We start from the raw sequence: 25,427 nt of genomic DNA on the forward strand, positions 1-25,427 counted from the left end.
AATCAATTTTAACGTTTCGAAGGAAAAAAGTATACTTTTAAATGCGGTAAATTTCACTTTTAGTAGCAAACCTAACGGTAGGAAATTCATTGCTCTTTCTTTTGATACATGTAAAATTACACTGATGGGGTTTCCAGGGGGTCCATATGCAGTACCCCTCCGCAGCCGCAGCGCTTTGGTCAGGGATCGCTATACAGCCGCAATATGGCTGTATGAAGATCCCTGGCATTTTTTCCTATTTTCCCAATTTTTTTTTGTTAAAGAGACTCCGTAACAAAAATTACATCCTGTTTTTTATCATCCTACAAGTTCCAAAAGCTATTCTAATGTGTTCTGGCTTACTGCAGCACGTTCTACTATCACCATCTCTGTAATAAATCAACTTATCTCTCTCTTGTCAGACTTGTCAGCCTGTGTCTGGAAGGCTGCCAAGTTCTTCAGTGTTGTGGTTCTGTGATGCATCTCCCCCCTCCTGGCCCCTCTATGCACACTGCCTGTGTAGAATGATCTCTTGAGCTACAAAAAGGAAGGATGTATACAGCCTGCTTGTGTATGAATGTATTTTCTATGTGTGGACATACTGTACATTAACCTACTTCCTGTTTTGGTGGCCATTTTGTTTGTTTATAAACAAACTTTTTAAAACTGTTTTTAACCACTTTTAATGCGGCGAGGAGCGGCGAAATTGTGACAGAGGGTAATATGAGATGTCCCCTAACGCACTGGTATGTTTACTTTTGTGCGATTTTAACAATACAGATTCTCTTTAAGAGTGTGGGAAATTAAAAAAAAATAATAATGTATGGTCCCCCCTCCTGAAACTTTTTTGAACCCCTTGTCCCCTATGCAGGCTGGGATAGCCAGAATGTGGAGCTCCGACCGATTGGAGCTTCACACCCTGACTATACCAGCTGCAAAAAAGGTCCCTTAATGCCGATTTGTGTTCCAGGGTATCTGTTGGGGGGGCCCCCCAGGTTTATTTTGCCCTGGGGCCCCATTGTTGCTAAAACCGGCCCTGTACGGAAGAATAGTATAGGGCATCAGAGACTGGTGGGCGAAAAATATTTACAGCATTTTGCACCAAGTAGCATAATGAAAAGGCAGTACTTGGAGGGGGGCGAGAGACGGGTAGATTTTGAATAGTATTTAACACCAGGGGGGCTATGTAGGGCCCATTATATAAGCTGATAGGGGAGACGGGGACATAAGGCTTTGCTAAATTTGGAAGAGGTACAGCATTTAGCACTGGTGGTTATGCTAAATTTGAGGGCACAGTAGTATTTTGCAACAAAGGGTCATACTAGGTCTGGAAGGAACATTTATTTAGCTTTGTGGAGAGGCGTATGTGAGGTTTAGGGAGAATAGTTATTAGTAGCAGGACTATTACCCCATTTTTGGGAGGCGGGATAGTTTTTAGCACAAGAAGAAATATAGTTAGGCTTTGGTCCACACTTGTCAGGTTGCAGATCGGATCCCGTTTCAAACGGATCTGTTTTTCAAAAAATTGTAAAAAAAGGATCCGTTTTGCAGCAGACGTTTCCAGTCTGTAAAAATGTATCCCCAGCCCTGGCCGTGGGTGGCGGGGGCCGCCGAGCTGGAGGAGGTAACAGCCAGGAAGGGGGGCAGCGGGCAGAGCGGCGAGGAGGGGGGTTGGACCCAGTGGCGTAGCTAAGGAGCTGTGGGACCCAATGCAAGTTTATCAATGGGGCCCCCCAAGCACTCTATACATAACAATTAATATGGTGCACCAAAACCCGCCAAGGACAACCTTAGTGTCAGAGTTGCAAGAAGGGGATGTAGAACAGTTTGTTAATAATTACCACTATTCAAAGTATCTATAGAAGTGATTATTATGAGCACAGGACCAATAGAGAGCTAATACTATAGTTGAGGGAGGACCCTTTGGCCCTTCTGGCCCAAGGGCCCTGATACGGTTGCAACCTCTGCAACCCCTATCGCTACTGGCTGGAATCCCCCCCCCCCCCCTCCTCACCTGGGTCCCCCCTTCCGCTTTCCCCCTCCAGCTATTTTCACAAATTTTTAAATCAGCAGTGAGCGGGAAAGCTATTACCTACTTCCTGTTCCACCGCTCGCCGCATCACTTCCTGCAATGCCGCCCTCTGTACTTCAGTGGACGGCATTGCAGGGAAGTGACGCAGCGAGCTGTGGAAAGCAAGGAAGGTTCAGGTGGAGCAAATCATGAATTGTTGGCAAATACCATCATTTGATCCACACTGGAAACACACTGGACGATTGTGCAGGAAATATACAATGCCGAGCTGTCTGAGCCTGAATTACAACGGAAAAACGCACGGTATGTGCTTCATTCCTTCAGCAAGATTGTGATCTCATGCCCCATACTCATGTCACACCTGGCTGCAGTGGTTCCATTCAGGCCCAGTTCTGTCACATAGCCGCCTCCAGAGTAATATCCCAGCGTAGCCCAGATAGGATATCCTCCAAGTTCCTTCTCCGTGTTGTATGTCCACATGTCTACCTCTGCATCACTGCTGCGATTGGCCACCCACCCAGGGCTGTAGCTGTTGGTATCCTCCTTGTCGTAGAGGCTTGGCCTTCCAAGGCTGAGAGGGACCCTCCTCAACTGCCGGATCCGAGGACTGCCCAAGAGGAAGCAGTTCCCATCTGTTATGTAGCCTGGCAACATACAGGAGAAAAGGAAGATAGACATCTGTGAAAACCAAAGGCAAGGTCACAGAACAATTCCCTATATTGCCCTTATTCATAATGTAAATCCTGTATACAGTATAATGCCATGAACAGTGCAGCACTGTTCTATGCACAAGGCAAGGCAATCTAGGTCTTCTTGAGCACGTTATCTCACTGTGCCCACTGTTGGGATGATGATGGGGCAACACTGGAGGAAAAGACATCACACATTTTTATTCTTAATGGCCTCAATTCACCAGAGAGAGTTAGTAAGTGATAAAAGGACGGTATTTTACCTCATGCGGTATTTTAACATTTTTTTTGCACACCACTGTGAGAGGATAGAGAGAGGAGTGTTCGGTAGCAGGCGATAATGGTGCGATAATGGAACGATATGGATGTGAAAACCGAACGGAAAACAGTCGGTAGTTATGCGGTGTTAAAGGAATACTTAAAGAGACTCTGTAACAAAAATTACAACGTTTTTTCTACCATCCTACAAGTTCCTAAACCTGTTCTGATGTGCTCTGGCTTACTGCAGCACTTTCTACTATCACTGTCTCTGTAATAAATCAACTTATCTTTCCCCTGTCGGATTTGTCGCCCTGTGTCTGGAAGGCTGCCAACTCTTCCGTGCTGGTCTGTTTATGCACACCCCTTTCCAGGCCCCTCTATGCACACTCCAGTGTGTGTGTTTTATTTACATAAGCCAGCAGTGTCTCTGCTATCTTATCAGTGATAGAAGAGAGCTGGATAAAAATCCTCCTCTGTTAGGCTGTGAAAGGAGCTGGGCTGACACATACTGAGGAATTACAGACAGGAAGAAATGACCAGCCTCACAGCCTGTCACTAGTATTCTGTGGGTGAGAGCTGCAGGGGACAGAAGGTAAACACACAAATGATCTCTTGAGATTCAAAAGGAAAGCTGTATACAGCCTGCTTGTGTATGGATGTATTTTCTATGTGTGGACATACTGTACATCAACCTACTTCCTGTTTTGGTGGCCATTTTGTTTGTTTATAAACAAACTTTTTAAAACTGTTTTTGACTGCTTTTAATGCAGCGGGGAGAGGCAAAATTGTGACAGAGGGGAATAGGAGATGTCCCCTAACGCACTGGTATGTTCATTTTTTTTTCACTTAAAGAGAATCTGTGTTGTTAAAATCGCACAAAAGTAATTTTTACTCACCCGGGGCATCCCTCAGCCCCCTGAAGCTGTATGGTGCCCTCGCAGTTCCGCTCCGATCCTCCTGTCCCCGCCGGCGGCTACTTCCGGGTTCGGCGACAGCCGCCAACAGGCTGGGAACGCGAGTGATTCTCCGCGTTCCCAGCCGCTATATCACCCTCTATGCTGCTATAGCGTATTTATATATATATATATATATACACATACAGCTTCAGGGGGCTGAAGGATGCCCCGGGTGAGTAAAAATCATTTTTTTTTTCACTTACTGTATATTCCTGCGTATAAGACTACTTTTTAACCCTTGAAAATCTTCTGAAAAGTTGGGGGTCGTCTTATACGCCGGGTATCATTGATGCCGGGTGGTACGCCCTATCCTGTTACCGCCTCTCAGATCTCCCTGCTGAGGGAGCGCAATCTATTCTTCCATACCGCTCTGAACAGGTAGACAAGGAGAGCTGACCAGTCTACTTAAGGAGAGTTGACCAATGCAACAAGTCAATTGACTATATACTGTTATAAACTGGGTAACACATACAGTACAGCACCAGTATCTGTTCATACACAGCACCAGTACATGATTTTTTTATTTTTATTTTTATTTGGTGTGTGTTGGAAGAGGGGTAGTCTTAAACGGCGAGTATATCCCAAACTCTATATTTTAACTGGAAAAGTTGGGGGGTCGTCTTATACGCCCAGTCGTCTTATACGCCGGAATATACGGTAAGTATTCCTTTAATGATTTGCATGCAATACTTTGCCGCTCTGGATGCTGGAAGTAAAGCATTGTGGGTAGAAGGAGGAGGTTATTACCAGCATGTGACCACAGAGGGTTTCCCTCCCTGTTTTTTGACCCCCTCCTTCCATTACAAATCCCTCCATCCAATCTGCATATTAAGCATTTACAATATTAAGTGGATGGGTGAAACGGAGGAGGTATTGGAATACACTCCCTCCCAACGAAAAATGTATCCAAATTCCTCCTTTGTTTCACCCATCCACCTAATATTGTAAATGCTGAATATTGCTTAATATGCTTAATATTGTAAATGGGCTGCTCTCTGGTGCCTGAAATATGTACAGTATAGGCTGTTACTGTGTGCTGTTAGTAAACTAGCTGCAGTGTGTGCTGATCTCTGGTGCCTGAAATATGTACAGTATAGGCTGTTACTGTGTACTGCTAGTAAACTAGCTGCAGAGTGTGCTGCTCTCTGGTGCCTGAAATATGTACAGTATAGGCTGTTACTGTGTGCGGCTAGTACACTAGCTGCCATGTGTGCTGCTCTCTGGTGCCTGAAATATGTACACAGTAGAAGCTGTTACTGTGTGCTGCTAGTAAACTAGCTGCAGAGTGAGCTGCTCTCTGCTGCCTGAATTATATGTACAGTATAGGCTGCTACTGTGTGCTGCTAGTAAACTAGCTGCCATGTGTGCTGCTCTCCGGTGCCTGAAATATGTACACAGTAGAAGCTGTTACTGTGTGCTGCTAGTAAACTAGCTGCAGAGTGAGCTGCTCTCTGCTGCCTGAATTATATGTACAGTATAGGCTGCTACTGTGTGCTGCTAGTAAACTAGCTGCAGAGTGAGCTGCTCTCTGGTGCCTGAAATATGTACAGTATAAGCTGTTACTGTGTGCTGCTAGTAAACTAGCTGCAGAGTGAGCTGCTCTCTGCTGCCTGAAATATGTACAGTATAGGCTGTTACTGTGTGCTGCTAGTAAACTAGCTACAGAGTGAGCTGCTCTCTGGTGCCTGAAATATGTACAGTGTAAGCTGTTACTGTGTGCTGCTAGCAAACTAGCTGCAGAGTGAGCTGCTCTCTGCTGACTGAATTATATGTACAGTATAAGCTGTTACTGTGTGCTGCTAGTAAACTAGCTGCAGTGTGAGCTGCTCTCTGTTGCCTGAATTATATGTACAGTATAAGCTGTTACTGTGGGCTGCTAGTAAACTAGCTGCAGTGTGAGCTGCAGCAGCTGTGCGAAAAACCAGATATCTCCAGGTACACTCAGGGGCAGGGCCGGTTCAAGTAACAATTGGGCCCTAGGGCAAAATTAGCCTAGGGGCCCCTAACAGATACCCCCCGACCAAAAAGCGTCATTAGAGGCCCTTTGTTGCAGCTAAATTTCCCTCCTGGGCCCCCGAGCTGGCTGCTGACCTTCCAACTTAACAGACTCTGCAGAGTCCCTGGGGAGCAACAGTTAAGATGGGAAGGGACAACTTGGGGGCCCCTACAGGCTCTGGGGCCCTGGGACAACTGCCTATTTTTTTCTATGCTAGCTCCGGCCCTGCTCAGGGGATAAATAGAACTAAAATAATGAATGATCACACCCCCTTTTTCCCTGGTGAATTGTGATTTTGAGAAAAAAACCAAAATTAGCTTACCTGGTAATGCTGTTTTAAATAACCCTCCAGGACAGGTGCTACATATGAGATTTGGGCCCCGCCCCCAACAGGAAACACAAAGAACTAGCTCTCTATAAGTTCCACCTCTAATCTCTACCTGCCAGTATGTTCCAATTAACTGTTCTGATAGAATGCTTCAAAACTTCACATATTAAAAAAAAATACATGTTTACAGCTTACCACTTTTACATAATCACATGTTCATATGGCCATATAAGTACTAGGGTGGGTCACCTGTCCTGGAGGGTTATTAAAAACAGCATTACCAGGTAAGCTAATTTTGTTTTTTTCAAATAACCCTCCAGGACAGGTGCTACATATAAGATGATATGCAATAAGCGACACTAACCTTAGGGAGGGATCACAGCCTGAAGAACTTTCCTTCCGAATGTCTGTTCTTCCGCTGATAGTAGATCCAACCTGTAGTGTCTAATGAAGGTGTTCACCGTCTTCCATGTCGCTGCCCTGCAGATGTCGGTTGCCGTCGCTCCAGCTCTGTAGGCCCAGGAAGTTGCAACTGACCTTGCTGAATGTGCTGTTACCTCTTTTGGACATTGAACTCCTTTCAGTTTATATGCTTCATTAATGCAAGCTTTAATCCATCTCGCTATAGATGCTTTTGACATACTTTCGCCCTTTCTTGCACCAGAAAAATTGATAAACAAAGCCGCTGTCTTTCTAAATTCCTTTACTCTGTCCAAGTAAAAAAGTAAACACCTCCTGACGTCCAGTTTATGCCACCTAATCTCTCTGGTCTCTGTGGCATTTTTACAAAAGGATGGCAATACAATTTCTTGCATCCTGTTAGATAGGGTAGCAACCTTTGGCAAGAATTCGCTTGTCGTCTTCAGGACTACTCTATGTTGAAAAATTAAACAAAAAGGTTCTATAGAACTTAGAGCCTCCAGCTCACTTATCCTCCTTGCCGAGGTGATTGCCACCCAAAAAATTGTCTTCATTGTTAGTAGACGTAACGAAATTTCGTTTAAAGGTTCAAACTCGTCACTCATCCGGACATTTAAAACTAAAGTTAAGTCCCATCTTGGATATGACCGTTTTATCGCTGGCCTAGAACGTTCCACTGATTTTAAAAATCTGATCACCAGAGGTTCAAGTCTATCAAGAAAAACTGAAAGAGCTGCTATCTGAACCTTCAATGTACTTAGCGCTAGCTTCTTGTCAATCCCCTCTTGTAAGAATTCTAATACAATAGCCAGTCTGTTGGATCTAAGACCTGCTCTTTTTTTCCATTCGCAAAAGGTCTTCCAATATTTTAAGTAGATTGATTGAGTCACTCTCTTTCTACTATTTAATATAGTGTCTGTTAATCTGTCAGATAGCCCCCTTTTTTTTCAAGATCTGCCCCTCAGAAACCATGCTGTCAATTGAAGATTGGGAATCTGAATCCACTCGCCTTCTTTTCTGAGGAGATCGAGTTTGTCTTTTAATGGGATCGGTCTGTCCACCAACGTTGATTTTATCATTGGAAACCAAACTCGTTTTGGCCAATTGGGTGCGATCAATATTAGTTGCATTGATGTCCCCTTTAGTTTCTGTAATACTAATGTCAATAGAGGAATTGGAGGAAAGGCATAGGCAATCTGAAAATCCCATTCCTGGGCTAACGCATCTACCCCTAAAGCTCCTCTTGGGTCTAGTGAGAAAAACTGACTGCAGTGCGTATTTTCCCAGTTGGCGAACAGATCTATCTGTGGATGTCCCCATCTTCGCGTCAAATCTTTGAATATGCTCGGGTTCAGCCTTAGCTCTGAGTTCGATAACTTTTTTCTGCTCAATAGATCCGCCATGGTGTTTAACGACCCCTTGAGGTTTACTGCTGCGATTGACTGAAGATTGTTTTCTGCCCAGTCTAATATCTCCAGCACTAGTTTCAAAAGTTGAGCCGAACTTGTTCCACCTTGTTTGTTTATATACATCACCACCGTAACGTTGTCTGATCGGACCTGAATGTGATGGCCTCTTATTCTGTCTGCGGTCTGAACCAAAGCTTCCTTCACCGCTAACAATTCCCGAAAATTTGATGACTGCGTCATTACTTCTCTTGATCATGTCCCCTGTAAACACCTGCCTTCTATGTGAGCTCCCCATCCCGTGAGGCTGGCGGCTGTCGTCAGTATCTTTGTCACCGGACATTTCCATAAACGACCCTGCGTTATATTGTCCTTTTGAATCCACCAGTCCAATTACTGTTTTACTAGTGTTGGCAAGGATAGAGTCTGGTCTAGAGCTGCCTGACCCCCTTTCCAATTCTGAAGAAGCCACTGTTGTAGCTGTCTTATATGTTTTAGTGCCCAATATACTGCCGGAGCTGTAGAGGTTAAAAACCCTATTAACCTCATCACTTGTCTGATAGTCATGGCTCTCCCTATCTGACATTCCTGCACCATTGTCTGGACCTTTACTATCTTGTCCAGAGGAAGAAACAATCTCTGGGACACCGAGTCTATTTTGAACCCCAGAAACTGGATCTCCTGTACCGGAACCAGGTATGATTTCTGTAAATTTACTAACCATCCTGTCTGTTCCAGAAGTCGTATCACTGTATTCTTGTGTTCCTCCAATTTTTAGATACTGTCGGCCACCACTAATAAATCATCTAAATACGGCACTATTAGGATACCTTCCAGATGAAGAGCACCCACAATCTCTGCCATAACCTTCGTAAAAATTCGGGGTGCCGAAGAGATCCCGAATGGGAGACAGCGGAACTGAAAATGCTCTAGGCCTGAACTTGTCCTTATGCTGAACTGAAGAAAAGCTTGAGATTCTTCCCTTATTGGGATATGCCAGTAGGCATCTGTTAAATCGATATTGATCATAAAACACCCTGGAGAAAGAAGGTTCCGCATTGTAAATACTGTCTCCATTCGGAATCTCTCGTACTTTATGAAGGGATTTAAAGGCTTGAGGTTTAGTATCAATCGATATTTGCCCGTGGGATTCTTTACCAAAAAGATTCTTGAATAGAATCCTTGGCCCTGTTGGGCCAAAGGAACCTTGCCTACTACATCCCGTATCAGCATATCCTGTACTATCTGCTACATGGCCTCCCTTTCTTCTGGTATCTTTGGGGCCTGTGTTATTATAAACCTTTTGGGAGGAGGTTTTGCAAACTGGATCTTGTATCCATTTTCTATTAAGTCTAGAATAAACTTGTTTTTTGTCATCTTTTTCCAACTTAATAGAAACTGCCGTAATCTTCCTCCCACTCTGCTGGCGTCATGGTTTGTCCTTATTCTCTGTAAATCTAAACAAGGGATTTCTCTTAGTGAAAACCTTGTTACCTGACCAGGGCTTACGCCTCTGCTGATCTTTCCCCTGAGCTTGTCTCCTCTAAAAAAAATGGCTTCTTCCTTGGTTCAAACTTTTTTTTCTTAGGAAAAGTCGTCTTTTTACTCGCTGTCCGCTCCAACACCTCCTTGAAAAAGGTATATTACAAGCTCTGGTTTTTGACGCCTGACTGCCATCCCAGGTCTTTAACCACAAATTCCTACGGGCATTATTAATTAAAGCTGTTGATCTTGCCGTTACTCTTAATGACTCTGAAGCAGCATCAATGACATAGTCATTTCCTCCCTCAATTACCTCAATCGCCTCTAGGATATCTTTTTTAGGTGCATCTTCATCAACTAATTTCTTTAACCTCTCCAACCAGACCGACATAGTGCGAGATACACAAGTCGTGGCAGCGGCGTGTTTAAAGTTGATTGCAGAAGCTGACCAAGCCTTTTTAAGGGCAAACTCAACCTTTTTATCTCCTGGATCCTTAAGTCGACCTAAATCTTCGAACGCTAGTTCGTTGTCTCTATCAACTTGACTGAAGGCTGCATCCAGCTTGGGACATGAGTCCCATAGTCTGGCGTCCTCCTCCGTAAATGGGAATCTCCTTTTAAACCCTTTTGAAACAAATAGTCTCTTATCCGGGTCCTTCCACTGTAAGGTAATCAAATCTTTCATCGTACTATGGAAGGGAAAACAAAGTTGATCTGTGGGTTCCATCCCTGTGTACAACTTATCATGCAAAGATTTTTCTGATGTAGTTTTCTGAGGTATGTCAAGGGTTGAATAGATTGCTTTTAACAACTCCTCTGTTTCTTCTGCAGCAAATTTGAATTTGGAAGATTTACAACTGTCACCTGCTTCTTCCTGCTCTGACAATTCTTCAGAGGACCTAGAGTCTGGTTCCCCCTTGTCAGGCTGACTCTCCAGCTCCTTGTCTGAAGAATAAATCACCCTAGGTGATTTATTTAGAGCCTTTTTAGGTTTAACCGTCTGCACTGGGAGACCCTGTGCCGACGTGGACGGTAGACTTTCTCTGAATGCTTTAAACGTCTCAATCATCTCTTGACGCATAGTAAACATGAAATCCTTGCATGAAGCTGTGTTATCTTCATTAATAATACTAGAAATACACTTCTGACAGGATGCTTTTGGCCAGTGAAGTTCTAAAGGTTTGTTACACAGAATGCAACTCCTGGGCCTATCTGAGCTATCAGACTCCATAGCATCCTGAAAACATACAAAATAAAGCCATCAGCTTATATCTTTGTACATAATTTCAGTATACATAACACAGTAGATGAACACACCACAGAATACTGTCCATATATATATCAAAGTATTATTAGCTATGAAAACTAGCATTAACCATCTCCGTTAGTAACTATATATTAGATACCCTAAGCAGAAATCTTACAGTTATCTCATGTGTAAAAAAACAGAATACTACACAATTTAATAATAACTGACACCATTTGATATGCTTAATATCAGGAATATAATGCCACATAACTTTCCTCAATAGCCGATATATTTAGCTATAAGTTAGTCTTAATGCCCAATGCAGTCCCATGCAAACAATGACCCCCATATGCAGACCTGCATTTTAGACTGCGGCATGAAAATAATGGTGCCATATCAGACCTCGCAGATCAGACGGGCGCCTGTCCTCCGACCTTGCCCACGCTTACCTGATCTGCCGACCTCTGTTTTGCGTCCATCTCCTCCAACGCTGCTGCCGCATGTGAGGATGGAACGCCGCGGCATCTAAACAGCCACCCGACCCGGAACCGGAAGTGACGTCGCCGGACATGACGTCACCGTAAGGGCGGAAGTGCCTCCTCGCCAGCGTTCACGTTCCTTGCCTCCGCCTGGACACGCTGCCCTGCACTCCGCTCTCACCCGAGGCCACCATTTCGCCTCCGCTTGGTGCCTGCCTCTTCCGTCAGGCGTATGGCCTCCGCCTCTGCTGCCTCCGATGCCACCCCTCAGCTACCGCAGCACCTGCCCGGACATCACCAAGGACTCCACCGCTGGTGGATGAAACCGGTAACCCCCACTATCCCGCAGGACAGGGCTACCTACTAGTTCTGGATGGCCTCAGCACTGCCTGGCTGCTGCTGACCACCTTTCCTAGCCGAGAGAGCTAGGTGTTCCCCGGAACAAGAAACACAAAGAACTAGCAGGTAGAGATTAGAGGTGGAACTTATAGAGAGCTAGTTCTTTGTGTTTCCTGTTGGGGGCGGGGCCAGATCTCATATGTAGCACCTGTCCTGGAGCGTTATTTGAAAAATAACAAATAACTACCGACTTTATCGCACGAATTTCGACCTGTCGGTATTTCAGCCTATATTTCTGGAGAATTGCTATTTTGAGTTATCACATGAAGTAAATTACTGACCATGTGATAAATCGTTTGGTAACCTCTGGTGAATTGACACCAATGTTTGTGCTCAATGTTTACATGGTGTGGCCTCACTGCCAGGTCACATGACACACTCACCAGGATAATCACTGTACAGATTGGGCAGCAGAGTTGCTCTCGCCCAGCTGTAAACGTCCGGGACGGTGCCAATGCTGTAATATTGCCCGGTGAAGCTGTTGCTGATGGCTGTGTATAAACTGAACTCGCTGGAGCCCTTGTCAGCATAGGCCGTGGTCATGACAGTGACGAGGAAAATCACATGCACTGCGAAAAAAGGACAGGTTTAGGGTGCATACACACATTCAACTTTAATTGCCCAATGATGGAGCCCGCGATCCAGCTGGATTGTGAGCCAGTGCACATGTGCAGTCCCAGCCACATGCACCCCCTGAACGTGGTTGGGAGTGTTCTGCACAAGCGCAGTTACAGTCTTTATGGACTGCGCAAGTGCTGAACGTTGCCAGCCATGGGTGCATGATGGGGGGGTACTTGCGGTCGGAGACATTTTGTTTTCACTTTGCACTTCCTGATCACTGCGATTGGCTCACAGTGATCAGGAGGTCAGGAGCCAATAAAAACTTCTCCTGACCGATGTATGGAAACTGTTTTGTGCTGCCGGCGGCGGAGACACGTGATCATGTCCCGTGTGCGGCGTTAAGGCCTCTTTCAAAGTGGGACGTTGCGTTTGATGTGACGTTAAAGTCGCACAACGTGCCCCTAACGCAGTAGGTTATGAAGTTGGACGTTATTTTGCACTGTGTTATGTGTATCGCGGTTCGCCGTTTTTGTCGCATACTGATACAACGAAAACGGCGCATGCGTTACATTTTAAAAAAAAAAACATTACTGAGCATGTGCAACACACATAACGCAGCAAATGTATTGCTAAACGCACAGCATGCAGCACATTCTAAATATTGCTACACGTTACAGACTTTGTATTGCTGTGCGTTAGTCTGTGTTATACATTTTTATAACGTGCGATCATTATTCTCAAACTATTAAAATAAAGTTAGATTTTGTCTTTACATCATTTTCATCGAATTGCCGTAGAATTGGTTCAGCCTATTGTATTGTGTGTGGCCACCTTTAGATATTGCAAGAGTATTCAGTCACTACTAGACCTCTGTGTGCTGCTGAGTCCTGGACAACCTGTTCAGTTACCTTCTGCTTCTGTCCTTCTTTGCTGCTGCCTGCTGATTCTACACATCGTTGTGTATATTTGTATGTTATTGTGTTTGTTCTTAATTTAGTTAGGTTTGCGGTCTTTTGCTGGGTTGTTGTTGTTTACATTATGTTTGCAGTTTCCCACTTGTATATAATTATGACCGGATTTACCATAAGGCACTGAAGGCACCTGCCCACTGGCACCTAATGAGGGAAAGGCGGCTCACTTCCCTCCCAGAGTGCCTCCCTCCTTCCCTATGAAGAGTCTCCAGTGTAAATGAGAGGATTCGGCATTCTACTGACCAGTTCTCCCTTCAGTAGGAGACACCTCTAGCTACTTAAAGAGAAACTCCAGTGAAAATAATGTAATAAAAAAAGTTCTTCATTTTTACATTAATTATGTATAAATGATTTAGTCAGTGTTTGCCCATTGTAAAATCTTTTAAATCCCTAATTTACATTCTGACATTTATCACATGGTGACATTTGTTCTGCTGGCAGGTGATGTAGCTGCTGCTTGCTGTTTTGGCAGTTGGAAACAGCGGTAAACAGCTATTTCCCACAATGCAACAAGGTTCAGACAGGAAACTGCCAAGAGTACGTACTCAGAATTTCTTTGTGGGAGGGGTTTCACCACAATATCAGCCATACAGCGCCCCCTGATGGTCTGTTTGTTAAAATGAATAGATTTCACATGTAAAAGGGGGTATCAGCTACTGATTGGGATAAAGTTCAATTCTTGGTCGGAGTTTCTCTTTAATACTGAGGGCACTCCTGGCTACCTAATACTAAGGGGCACCTGTAGCTACCTATGATGGGCAAGGGAAGTAAGGGAGGAGTGACAGCTGGGTCAGCCAGCACACTCGCGGTGTGGTTCAGTGAGGGTTTGTAGGCTCATTGAGGAGGAAGTCTATGGTGGCAGGATATCTGTGCCTATAGGCTCCTGTGATGTAAATCCAGGCCTGTATATAATGCACTTATTTTCAGTGTACAGGAAGGTGATGGTGCAACGCATAGGGAGGACAGGAATGTTCCATGCTTCTCCTACCAATCATTTCCTGGATTAGGTTGTATAGCCTGCGCTCTAACACCATCTGCTTCTTCAGGCTGGTGGTGTTTTTGTTGGCTGGGGCGCTGTAGACTGGATTGGTTGGATCTCTGCATCCCGACAGCTGCCAATCGGGGCAATTAGCTGCAAAAACAAACACACAGTAACAGTCAGAAAAATCTACAGAGTAAATTATTATTCAGAGAGAACACATACAAGCTAATGCCTATCTATAAGGCTCGTTTCACACTTTACATTGCGTTGTGTGTCCTGAAATATAGGATTGTACACGTGATGGAAAGCGACCTGTAAAACCAATAATGCACATAGGGCCTGATTTACAAAGTGGTGATAACTCAGTTATCACGCCTAAAAGACTTTAGGCGTGATAACCTTTGCACCGCTGAGTTAGCACCGCGTTGTGCTGTTTATTCCGCGCGCAGCGCCCATAGGGTTTAATGGGCGCATCGCACTCACCACGCGCATCGCGCTGCGCGACTGCGCACGGGAATTTCGTGCGAGTTTCTTCTTATCACGCCTAAACGGAGTTTAGGCGTGATAAAGGGCTTTTCACTGGCGTGCAAACAGTTTGCACCGCTTTGTGAATCAGGCCCCAAGTATGAAAGAACACACCTGAAGTGATAGGGATATGGAGGCTGCTATGTTTATTTTCTGTTAAACAATACCAGTTGCCTGGCAGTGCTACTGGTCTTTCTGGCATCAGTATTGTCTGAATCATACACCTGAAACAAGCATGCAGCTAATCCAGTCAGTCTTCTGTCAGAAACACCTGATCTGCTGCATGCTTGTTGGGTCTCTGGCTACAAGTATTAGAGGCCGCAGGTCAGCGGGACTGCCAGATCTAATCCGATAATTGCGATCGAATTGGATAGTGTTATCATATTAGTGCGCTTATATTTTCTTATCTCCCAGGGGAGCATAAATGGAGCACAGTGCCGAGATAGGTGAGTTACTATTCTGACAAATTGTTGCAGGGGGTACAAGTCAGGGGGAGACCTGGGGGCCCTGCAGTACTCAGGGGCCCTGGGGCAATTGCCCCCTCATGGAAGGTGATTGCACTGGTACTCTTCTTTCTTTTTCCATTTGGCTGCACCGCGCGTCACCAGCTCCCTAGCGGTTATGTCTCTCTGCCCACTTCCACCTTCTTCTACTTGTCGGTCTGCACCCAGGGCGGTCGCCCTGCCCGCACTGCCCAAGAAACGGCCCTGGTAAGTACCATCTCAGCAACATACTGATTGATGGAGAACTTTATGCTTGTGGGTATGGTTCCTGGAAAGAGGTCCACATTTAATAAACATTGTAAGCAATATCATCATAAGCATTTTCATACCAACCTAACATGCCAAGGACTCCGTACAGCTGCTTCTCCTCTGCGGCATCCTCAATGTTGACTCTCCTCAGTACACGGAATGTGAAGATTGTTTGTGCAAAGACCTTTGTGGCAGGAAATGAGCAGAATAACAGGGTGTCAGTAGGAAATATTGATGGCAATTGGAATATTATGGGAGAGGGAAGACCAATCTCTGATAAGGATTACGCTTGTACTTCATCTGATATGAGCAGGGCCGTGTCTATGCCATAGACCAGGCTTTCTCAACCAGGGTTCCTTGAGGACTCTGCAGGGGTTCCTTGGCATTTCCCCCCATCGTGGGGGAAGTATAATAGAGCACACTATAATAGGTGATACTGTAACAAGAAGCACTAAATTGAGGGGTCAGGAGACAGTATAATGAGTGGCAGTGTAATAGGAGATAGTGAAATAAACAACCACACCTACTTTTAAAGACCACGCCTCCTGCAAAATAAATGCAGGGGTTCGCAGAATAGTACCAAGGAACTATTCTTAAGGTGGCCATACATCTATAGATGTGACAGCCGAACAACCATCCGATTAGATAATTATTATCGAATCAGATATAAATCGTTGCCGTCAAAAGCATGCTCGATCGACGATTCTACCAATTCCGGCTCAAGATTGGTCAAATGTATCGATTCGGACATGCTACAAGATTTCGGGCCAACATGCTCAATTGGGTGCGCGGTGGTAACGGCGTGCTAAAATTAAACAATAAACGCGATGGAAACCCCCGGCCACTGTCCCCCCTGTGTACATTTCTCTCCCCCTCCTCCCCCCCAGTGCCGCAGAATTAATACTCTACCTGTCACACCGTTCCCCAGTGTAGCTGGACTCCTTTTCTGGGTTTGAGCTGACTGCCGCGTGGGGGGTACATGTTAGTTGGGGGGACAGTGGCCAGGGGTGGCGAGGCGGCATCACAACGCCGCTTGCCAAAAGATTTCATGCTTTTCATGTTGAAATTGGTCGGGAACTGGCCTGTGGTTTATGGCGGCCAACAGATCTCTCTCCGCTCACATTCAATCAAAGAGAGAAGTCTATTGGTCGATTGGACAATAAAATCGCTAGATGTATGGGCACCTTTGGCAGACTGTGCTTTATAGAATTCTCATACACATCTGCTAGTTCCAATAAGACATGGATAAATGGTCATTTTAACACCTAAATGGGCTCTACTGAATGACATAAAGATTGCCTGAACAGCTTAACGAGGAATGGCAGGTACTGGTCATTAGCTAGTTAACCGCTTCTGGTCCGCCTAACGCAGTTAGGTAGGACAGCAGCTCTCTCAGGTCTCAGCGACGCCATATTGCGTCATCGCGCGAGGAGTGAGTTTTAACGGGAGCTCGCTCTCTCACAACTGCAAGTAAACACAGTGGGCCCCAGTCATCAGCCTGCCAGCCAGCAATCAGAGCTGGCAGGCTGTTTTTTTAGTGTTTGATGAAAATGTATTTATATAGCACTGACATCTTACACAGCACTGCACAGAGTATAGTGTGGTCACTTAACTGTCCCTCGGAGGGGCTCACAATCTAATCCCCTACTATAGGTATATATGTCTATGTATGTGTTTTGTAGTGTTTGTATTATCGTAGTCTAGGGCCAATTTAGGATGAAGCAAATTAACTTATCTGTAGGCTTATTTTATTTTTTTTAAATGTAAGTCTTTTTTTTTAATAAAAATAAAAAATAGCACCAGGGGGGGGGGGGGGGGGTATAAACCTCTGGTCCTCAAGTGGTTAAGTTGTAATTGTTTTGATTTGTTCTATATTGATTGTTGCAACTGTTCTGGACTTCCAGGACTGCAGGACACATGTTCCAACCTGTAAAGACCTTTGTATGTCTAAAACTTTTGTATGTCTATGTGATCCTCTGTATTGCTTAGCTCTAAAGCTTTGTACACATGTGCACGTTACAAAGTGCACGACCAACACCACGACATGATAGACATTTACACGACTTACAGTATATATCCGTGTACCAACCAACTGAAAGACCAACTCATTAACAAGTATTTTTTTTTGTTTGGGGGGGGGGGGGTGTCTGAGGGGGAACCCAGCAGCTGGCTCAGGGGCCCTGGGGGTTGAATTAGCTGCCAATGGTGCAGGTAGAAGGTGTTAGGGAGGCTCCCAGAGTATGTTTGCCCCGGGGCACCACTGTAGCTTGAACTAGCTTTAAACTATTTTTTCCACAACGTTTTTTCCCCCACAAATTCAGGCTGTCCTGGATGGATTAAAATACAGCCTTCAAAAAGTTTAGCATACCCCATAGCTTGTTTAGACAACCCTTGTCATGAGATTACCTTCATTGGTGGGATGAGGAAAACACTCTGGAAAAGGGAGAGCAGGATAGAAATCAGCCAGCTGGTGGCCTTGGCTTTCGTCATGTCCAGGCTGATGAGCACCATGTAGTACCCTGAAAAACCACTGAGGACGAAAAGAAAGAGCCAGCACAAGACGGTGAAAACCTTTGGCATCCGGCAGCAGCTCTTCTGAACCATGGTGACTGGAAAGCTGGTGGTCAGGCTGGAGACACAAACGCCGGTATCCAAGAGAGACAAAAAACATGGCAGCGTGAATGAAACATGAGAAGAACCACCTGTGACTGATCGGATGACCTCTGAGACTCACCTGCTGGGCAGTGGTGACCCCGATACATTCTGACTCTTTAGGAGTTCATTGACATCAAAAAGGATATTAGAGGCCTCTATATAATGTATGGGCCTGGAAACATAGGTCAGATCCACTGAGGCAACCTGATACTGTAGCTTTTCCACCACTTTGTACAGATAATGAAGGAAGTGACATTGTTGGGCTGTGATCACTATAAAAAAAACATTATTTAGTATTTATATAGCGCCAACATCTTCCATAGCGCTGTACAGAATATATTGTTCCCTCATGACAGGTCTACTTTAGGGCCCTTTCACACCGAGGCGATGGGGTATTTTTACCGCCCCCCACTGCCGGTCAATGAAAGTCTATGGAGACTTTCATACTTCCGTGGTATGGCACGATGCGACGGAAGTGACGTTTTCACCGCAGGTCCAGAACTACATTACTGCGCGGCTTCTGCATCGAGATGCGGTGATCTGCTCGGCCCAGAAGTCATGTTAGTCTATGGCGATGCATGGATTTTTTAAAAATTTACCGATGCGACGTTGCGGCGCATATGGGTGGAAGCATATTTTACAATACGCTTTCGCATACCCAAAGCAGGAAGTGACGGCAAGCGTACGTCATTTCCTGCTTGGTCTGTGGCCAGACAGGAAACACTGCACAATAGCTGTTCCCCCAAGGCCTGTTTTTACTACTGCATTGCCAACGCTGATTTTACAGTGTGAAACCAGCCCAAAGCTACAAAGCTCTATGGGGGTCCCAGGGACATGAAGTGAGGGAACTTTTTCTTTTGGGGACACAGGACAGCATTTAGGGAGAGAATAAGGGAGTAGTGAGGAGCAGAAATTACGCATCATAATTTGCATTTACGCATTGTAATCGTAAAGCGAAATTTCAGGGAAAAGCGTAATTCATTTAATTTAATTTGTTATTGTAAGCCCCCATACATGCTATTGCTACCAAAGTTGCTAATTATGTTAAGGAGAATGGTGGGTACAAGTCAAAAAAACTATTTTTCAAAAACACCTTGTAGTTTTTGAAAAAAATCGATTTCAAAAATGCAAAGAGAAATTTAGTTTAAAAATTATTTTTCTTTGCATTTTTAAAATCAATTTTCTCAAAAACTGCAAAGTCTTTTTGAATTTATTTTTTGACTTATACTCGCTATTCTCCTTAACATATTTAGCAATTTTGGTGACAATAGCATGTATGGGGACTTTGCTATTCACCGCCAAAGTCGGCACGAGATTATGCCTAAATTCATGCGTAATTATGAACGATTATATAAATTAAATTGAATAAACAATTTGTAATTACGTATAGGTGTAATTGCAAAAATTTACACAAAATTTTGCATAATCATAATTACCGTAGCTGATTACAATCATCACTGTAAGGGAGCAGCCCTTGAAGCATCTGGGGTTCCCAGAATTGGGGAGGGGCCCAACTACTTACCCACCCACCCCCAACACAGAGGTCCATCCTCCAGATCAGATACTGTTTTGTACTGGCCACACTTGTTACTGTTGGGAGGCCAAATATTGTATATGACCCCTGGTTGATGGGGGCTCAGGCTGGGGAGGCGGGTCACCAAAAGGACACTGGTAAAGGGGTGTGAACATTTGGAGGAGTCCATAAAAGTTTTGCTGGGGATGGGGGGACGCCAGGATTTGCAGTGACACCCCTGGCAGCAATCTGAATCCATTACACATGAATCAAGACCAATATTTTAGAAAATGAATACTGGAGCTGAGGATTAAGATCCTGTGACTGCCCACTGATGTTTTCTTGTTGTTACACACAGAGGCGTAGCTATGGGGGGGGGGGGGGCAAGGGGGGATACGTCCCCGGGTGCAGCACTGTAAGGAGGCACAGAGCATGGCCACTGCACCCCAAGTGAGTAAGAGGCAGCTCGCTGGCAGTGGCGGCGCTACACTGGGGCTTACCCAGGCTTAAGCCCCAGCTGACAAGCTGTCAGCCCCCCCACCCCCGCAGGGTTGCCAAGCAGCAGGTGGGGTGGCAGCAGAGAGAGAAGAGAGAGCTGGCTGTGGGCACAGTGGGGAAGGGGGGACGTATCCCCCCTTCCCTCACCTTGGGGCTCCCCCTCTCTCCCTCGCTCCCACCTCTAGAAATGAGCGGCGGTCCGACGGCAGAAGACTTCCTCTCTTCCCAGTGTGGCTGATCTGTGCGCTGCTACTCTGGTCTAGTCTAGACCAGAGTAGTGGCGCACAGATCGATCTCTCTCTCCCGCGCTGGGAAGAGAGGAGGTCTTCTGCTGCCGCTGCCAGCTGCTCATTCTGGAGGGGGGAGCGAGAGAGGGGGAGCCCACTGTCTCTCATTACGTGAATTTGCAGGTGAAACGCTGTCTCTCATTACATGCATTTACTGGGGAAACGCTATCTGTCATTACGTGCATTTACTAGGGAAACGCTGTCTGTCATTACGTGCATTTACTGGGGAAACGCTGTCTGTCATTACGTGCATCTACTAGGGAAACGCTGTCTGTCATTACGTGCATTTACTGGGGAAACGCTATCTGTCATTACGTGCATTTACTAGGGAAATGCTGTCTGTCATTACGTGCATTTACTGGGGAAACGCTGTCTGTCATTACGTGCATCTACTAGGGAAACGCTGTTTCTCATTACGTGCATTTACAGGTGAAAGGCTGTCTGTCATTACATGCATTTACTGGGGAAATGCTATATGTCATTACGTGCATTTACTAGGGAAATGCTGTCTGTCATTATGTGCATTTACTAGGGAAATGCTGTCTGTCATTATGTGCATTTACTAGGGAAACGCGGTCTCTCATTACGTGCATTTACTGGGGAAACGCTGTCTGTCATTACGTGCATCTACTAGGGAAACGCTGTTTCTCATTACGTGCATTTACTGAGGAAAGGCTGTCTGTCATTACATGCATTTACTGAGGAAACGCTGTCTGTCATTACGTGCATTTACTAGGGAAATGCTGTCTGTCATTATGTGCATTTACTATGGAAATGCTGTCTGTCATTATGTGCATTTACTAGGGAAACGCGGTCTCTTATTATGTGCATTTACTAGGGAAACGCGGTCTCTCATTACGTGCATTTACTGGGGATACACTGTCTCTCATTACGTGCATTTACTGGGGAAATGCTGTCTGTCATTATGTGCATTTACTTCATTTTTTTAATGTAACTACATTAGCTGGTACAACTACATTACAGTTAGCCCCGCCCACATGGCATCATGGCCACGCCTATTTTTCCGGCACAGCACACTTTGCTTGCCGCAAATTTCCCCCATAAGCCCCGCCGGCCAGCCATTGTGCCCCTTTTGAGCCCCCCCCCAAAATCTGAAGCTGGAGCCGCCGCTGCTCGCTGGCTGCTCGATGTGCTCCTGCTTGTCTCCCTACCTCTGCAGAGGAGTGCAGAAATGTTACAGCAGCAGAACAAAGGGGGGCACATCTGGCTAATTAAAGGGGTACATCTTGCTATCTAAACGAGGAGAAGGGAGGCACATCTGGCTATCTAAAGGTGGGCACATTTGGCTATCTAAATGGGGGCAAGGGGGGCACATCTATCTGAACAGCATTTGTACATTTGGCTCCACCCATGACCACACCCACATTCTGATGCGTGGCCATGCCCAATTTGTCCAGAAGGGGGGGGGGGGCCGCAACAACTGTCTTTGTCCCAAGGCGATGAAAAGCCTAGCTCCGCCTCTGGTTACACATATGTCAATGATCTACAGTATATACGTACCGGTGACGCGCTGGTTGCCTTCACGGCTCACTCCTTGTGTACATATATAGTCCTGGACTAGGCGAGACAGCGCCTCCATATGTCCAATAAATGAATTGCTGTCCGGGGTAGGCAGGTCCTCTCCGCTCTCTCCCAGAACTTGGATGACATATTTCTGCAGGAAGTCCACCGCATGTTTTACATCCTGTAGAATGGAGGACAAAGCCAACTCATCATTACATTTACATGGTTTATTTACATTGGTGGCTCGATAGTGTAATGGTTAAGGGCACTGCCTCTGACATAGGGGACTTGGCTTCAAATCTCAGTAAGGAGTTCTTGGGCAAGACACTGCTACTGCCTACTGAGCACCCCCTAGTGGCTACAGCTCAAGCTCTTTGAGTCCGGCAGGAGAAAAGTGCTATACAAATGTCGGAAATATTATTGTTCTAGAATCATCAAAATCCCACAGAAATGAATTTTGGTAGTCCAGTTTTGAACGTGCATTCCATCAAACAGCTTATTCCAAGTTAAAACATTTCCAGATGTACTATGTAGTAGCAGAGGAAAAAAGCACTGGGCACCCAAGCTGAATGCTTTAGATTTATTCCAACGGGTACATACATAGCTGACATTACAGGCATCAATGTGATTGTGTAGTGATAGAAAGTCTGACAGCCGTTTCACAGGCTTTTGCACGCTTCGTCAGAGCTCTCTGAGGAAGCGGGCAACAGACTTTCAATCACAACCCATTGATGCTTGTAGTGTCAGCTATGTACCTGTTGGAATAAATCTAAAGCTTTCGGCTGAAACGGCTGTCAGACTTTCCACCACTACCCATCGATGCCTGTAGTGTCTGCTATGTACCTGTTGGAATAAATCTAAAGCTTTCGGCTGAAACGGCTGTCATACTTTCCACCACTACCCATCGATGCCTGTAAAGTCTGCTATGCACCTGTTGGAATAAATCTAAGCCATTCAGCTTGGGTGCCCAGTGCTTTTTTCTTCTACTAACTAGTACATGGTAATTCTTTATACTGTGAGCAGCAAGGTGGCCTTTGGAACCAAGGTACAGTGCATCAGCCCATTGAGTGCCGGCCATTTTCTGGACTCTCTCTTTTGCTTATATTTCCAGATGTACATTACATGCAGAATCCCGATGGCCTGAGTTCCAGCTGTGAGTCTGTCCTACAAGTTCCTTCTTCAGATATAATTTCTCTTGCATTCCTCCATACTACACATGCACCCAGGGGCATAACATCAGCAGCCCATGTCCCCCCAGCAAAATTATGGTACCCCCCTCCCGAATTATGGCCAGACAATCTGCTCTCCCCCGTAGTGGCCAGCTGTTTCACTCCTCCAACCCCCCTCTGCTGCAGAGTAAGCGCAGGGAGCACTGTTACATTTACCAAGTCCGCGCTGCATCCGGTCTACTCTTCCTCCACAGAGCCGCACACACTATGCTGCCACCCTGAGGTACCTGATGATGCCTCTGGAGGTTTGCATGCAATGTACGGATGCCAGAGGAGGAGGAGACCTGATACATCATAGACTAGGTAAATACAACTGCATTCCCTGCGCTTACTCTGCACAGGGGTAGGTGGGGGGTTGGAGCACGGACCCAGAAGCTGAGAGATCACCATGGTAACCTGGAAACTTTCATCTTTTATATTACAAGTATTTTCACCAGTATTACTTCAAACTCATCCTGTATACTAACTGAAGATTGTAAATAAGCGCCTGTGGGAGGCGGCTTAGTGTGGGTGACGGCTTAGTGTTTGCGTCACAGTTGTGGGCGGCGGCTTAGTGTAAACTGTCATCTTTTATGTGATAAGGTTTTTGACCAGTATTACTTTAACCATTTCAGCCCGCGGGGATTTTTCACCTTATGCATCAGAGCAATTTTCACCTCCCATTCATTCGCTAATAACTTTATCACTACTTATCACAATTTATTGATCTATATCTTGTTTTTTCCGCCACTAATTAGGCTTTCTTTGGATGGTACATTTTGCTAAGAATTATTTTTTTTATAAATGCATTTTAACAGGATTAATTAGAAAAAAATGGAAAAAATTCTTTATTTCTCAGGTTTCGGCCATTATAGTTTTAAAATAATTCCTGCTACCATAATTAAAACCTATGTATTTTATTTGCCCGTTTGTCTCGGTTATGACACCATTTAAATTTTGTCTCTATCACAACGTATGGCGCCAATATTTTATTTGGAAATAAAAGTGCATTTTTTCCCGTTTTGCATCCATCACTATTTACAAGCTTATAATTTAAAAAATGTTCGTAGTATACACCCTTCAAATGCATATTTAAAAAGTTCAGACCCTTAGGTAACTATTTATGTCTTTTTTTTTTTTTTATTGTAATTTTTTTTTCCATTAAAAATTGTATTTGGGTAATATTTTGGTGTCGGAAATAAACAGTAATTTTTAATGTTATCATATGTGTAAATTGTATTTGTAGCAGAAGAGCAGAAAAATTGGCACTAGATGTTTGATTGACAGGTCAGCGGCTTCAGGTGCAAATTGTGTGTAAATTGTAATGTAAAAAATATGTAGATGTAGTTTTACTATTTGGCCACAAGATGGCCACCTTGAGTTTTTTTTTCTCCTTGTGCTTCTCGCTAAGCGGAAGCACAAGGGGGATGTGGAAAATTTTACGTGCAGAAAGACTGAAGCCTCTAGTAAGAGTGCTTCGGTTTTTCTGCTGGGGACACGGATCAGTGACCGTTCACTAATCCCAGGGCTACCGAGGGACAGCGCCAGGAGCGCACCGAAGCGCGGCACCGCAGCAGAGCAGCCGCCCGGACGTAAGCTTCACGTCCGGGTGGCAGAAATGGTTAAACTCATCCTATTTACTAACCAAAAGTTGTAAATATGTACAGACCCAGAAGCACCTGTGGACGGCGGCTTAGATAAAAGGAAGATGGGACATATCTTGCTAATTCTACTCACCCTGAGCAGCTGCTGAGCCGCGGCTTGCATGACTGGCGGTTTTGGTGCCAGAGTCACCCTCAGTTTATTCAGCGTTGGGGTCACCTGCTTCAGCTGCACCTGGATGAGCTGGAACATCTGCACAATCAGGAGGTTCACCGGCAGCAGAATAGCCGAGGTCTGGAAGCTGATCTTTATCTGGGTCAGAGTGATGAGGAACTCTCCTGTAATGGAAAGAGAGATTTAAAGTGACACTGAACCCAAAAACCTCATGATACAATGAATTGGTTGTGTAATATGGATAATTAATAGAACTTTAGCAGCAAAGAAAATAGTGTCATATTTTTATTTTCAGGTATATAGCTGTTTTATAACATTGCATCATTCTCTAATAATTGTAGTTTCCACAATACACTCAGCATTTCAAATGATTTTACAGAGCAGGCTACGGACCTGTTGAACTTTTCTCTGCAGAAAAACCAGAAACAAACAAACAAAAAAACAATGGGAGACAGTTGAGATAAGAGCAGGACAGTGCTGTCCACCACTTTATAAAGTC

The 25,427-nt window shown here is 45.0% G+C and overlaps 1 protein-coding gene across 1 annotated transcript in view; it reads right to left on the minus strand.

Annotated features, from left to right (window-relative positions):
- The window catches only part of PKD1L3 (polycystin 1 like 3, transient receptor potential channel interacting), a 96,328-nt gene that overhangs the window by 42,621 nt on the left and 28,280 nt on the right, over nt 1-25,427 (minus strand). The window contains exons 10-17 of the mRNA XM_068260935.1: nt 24,890-25,092; nt 21,942-22,125; nt 18,202-18,394; nt 17,874-18,096; nt 15,552-15,651; nt 14,197-14,340; nt 12,060-12,245; nt 2,373-2,655 (exon numbers count right to left, since the gene is read on the minus strand). Coding sequence (XP_068117036.1) covers nt 2,373-2,655; nt 12,060-12,245; nt 14,197-14,340; nt 15,552-15,651; nt 17,874-18,096; nt 18,202-18,394; nt 21,942-22,125; nt 24,890-25,092 — 1,516 coding nt within the window. The remainder of the gene's footprint in view (nt 1-2,372; nt 2,656-12,059; nt 12,246-14,196; nt 14,341-15,551; nt 15,652-17,873; nt 18,097-18,201; nt 18,395-21,941; nt 22,126-24,889; nt 25,093-25,427) is intronic.

This window comes from Hyperolius riggenbachi, chromosome 11, assembly GCF_040937935.1.
Source record: "Hyperolius riggenbachi isolate aHypRig1 chromosome 11, aHypRig1.pri, whole genome shotgun sequence".
NCBI lineage: Eukaryota > Metazoa > Chordata > Amphibia > Anura > Hyperoliidae > Hyperolius > Hyperolius riggenbachi.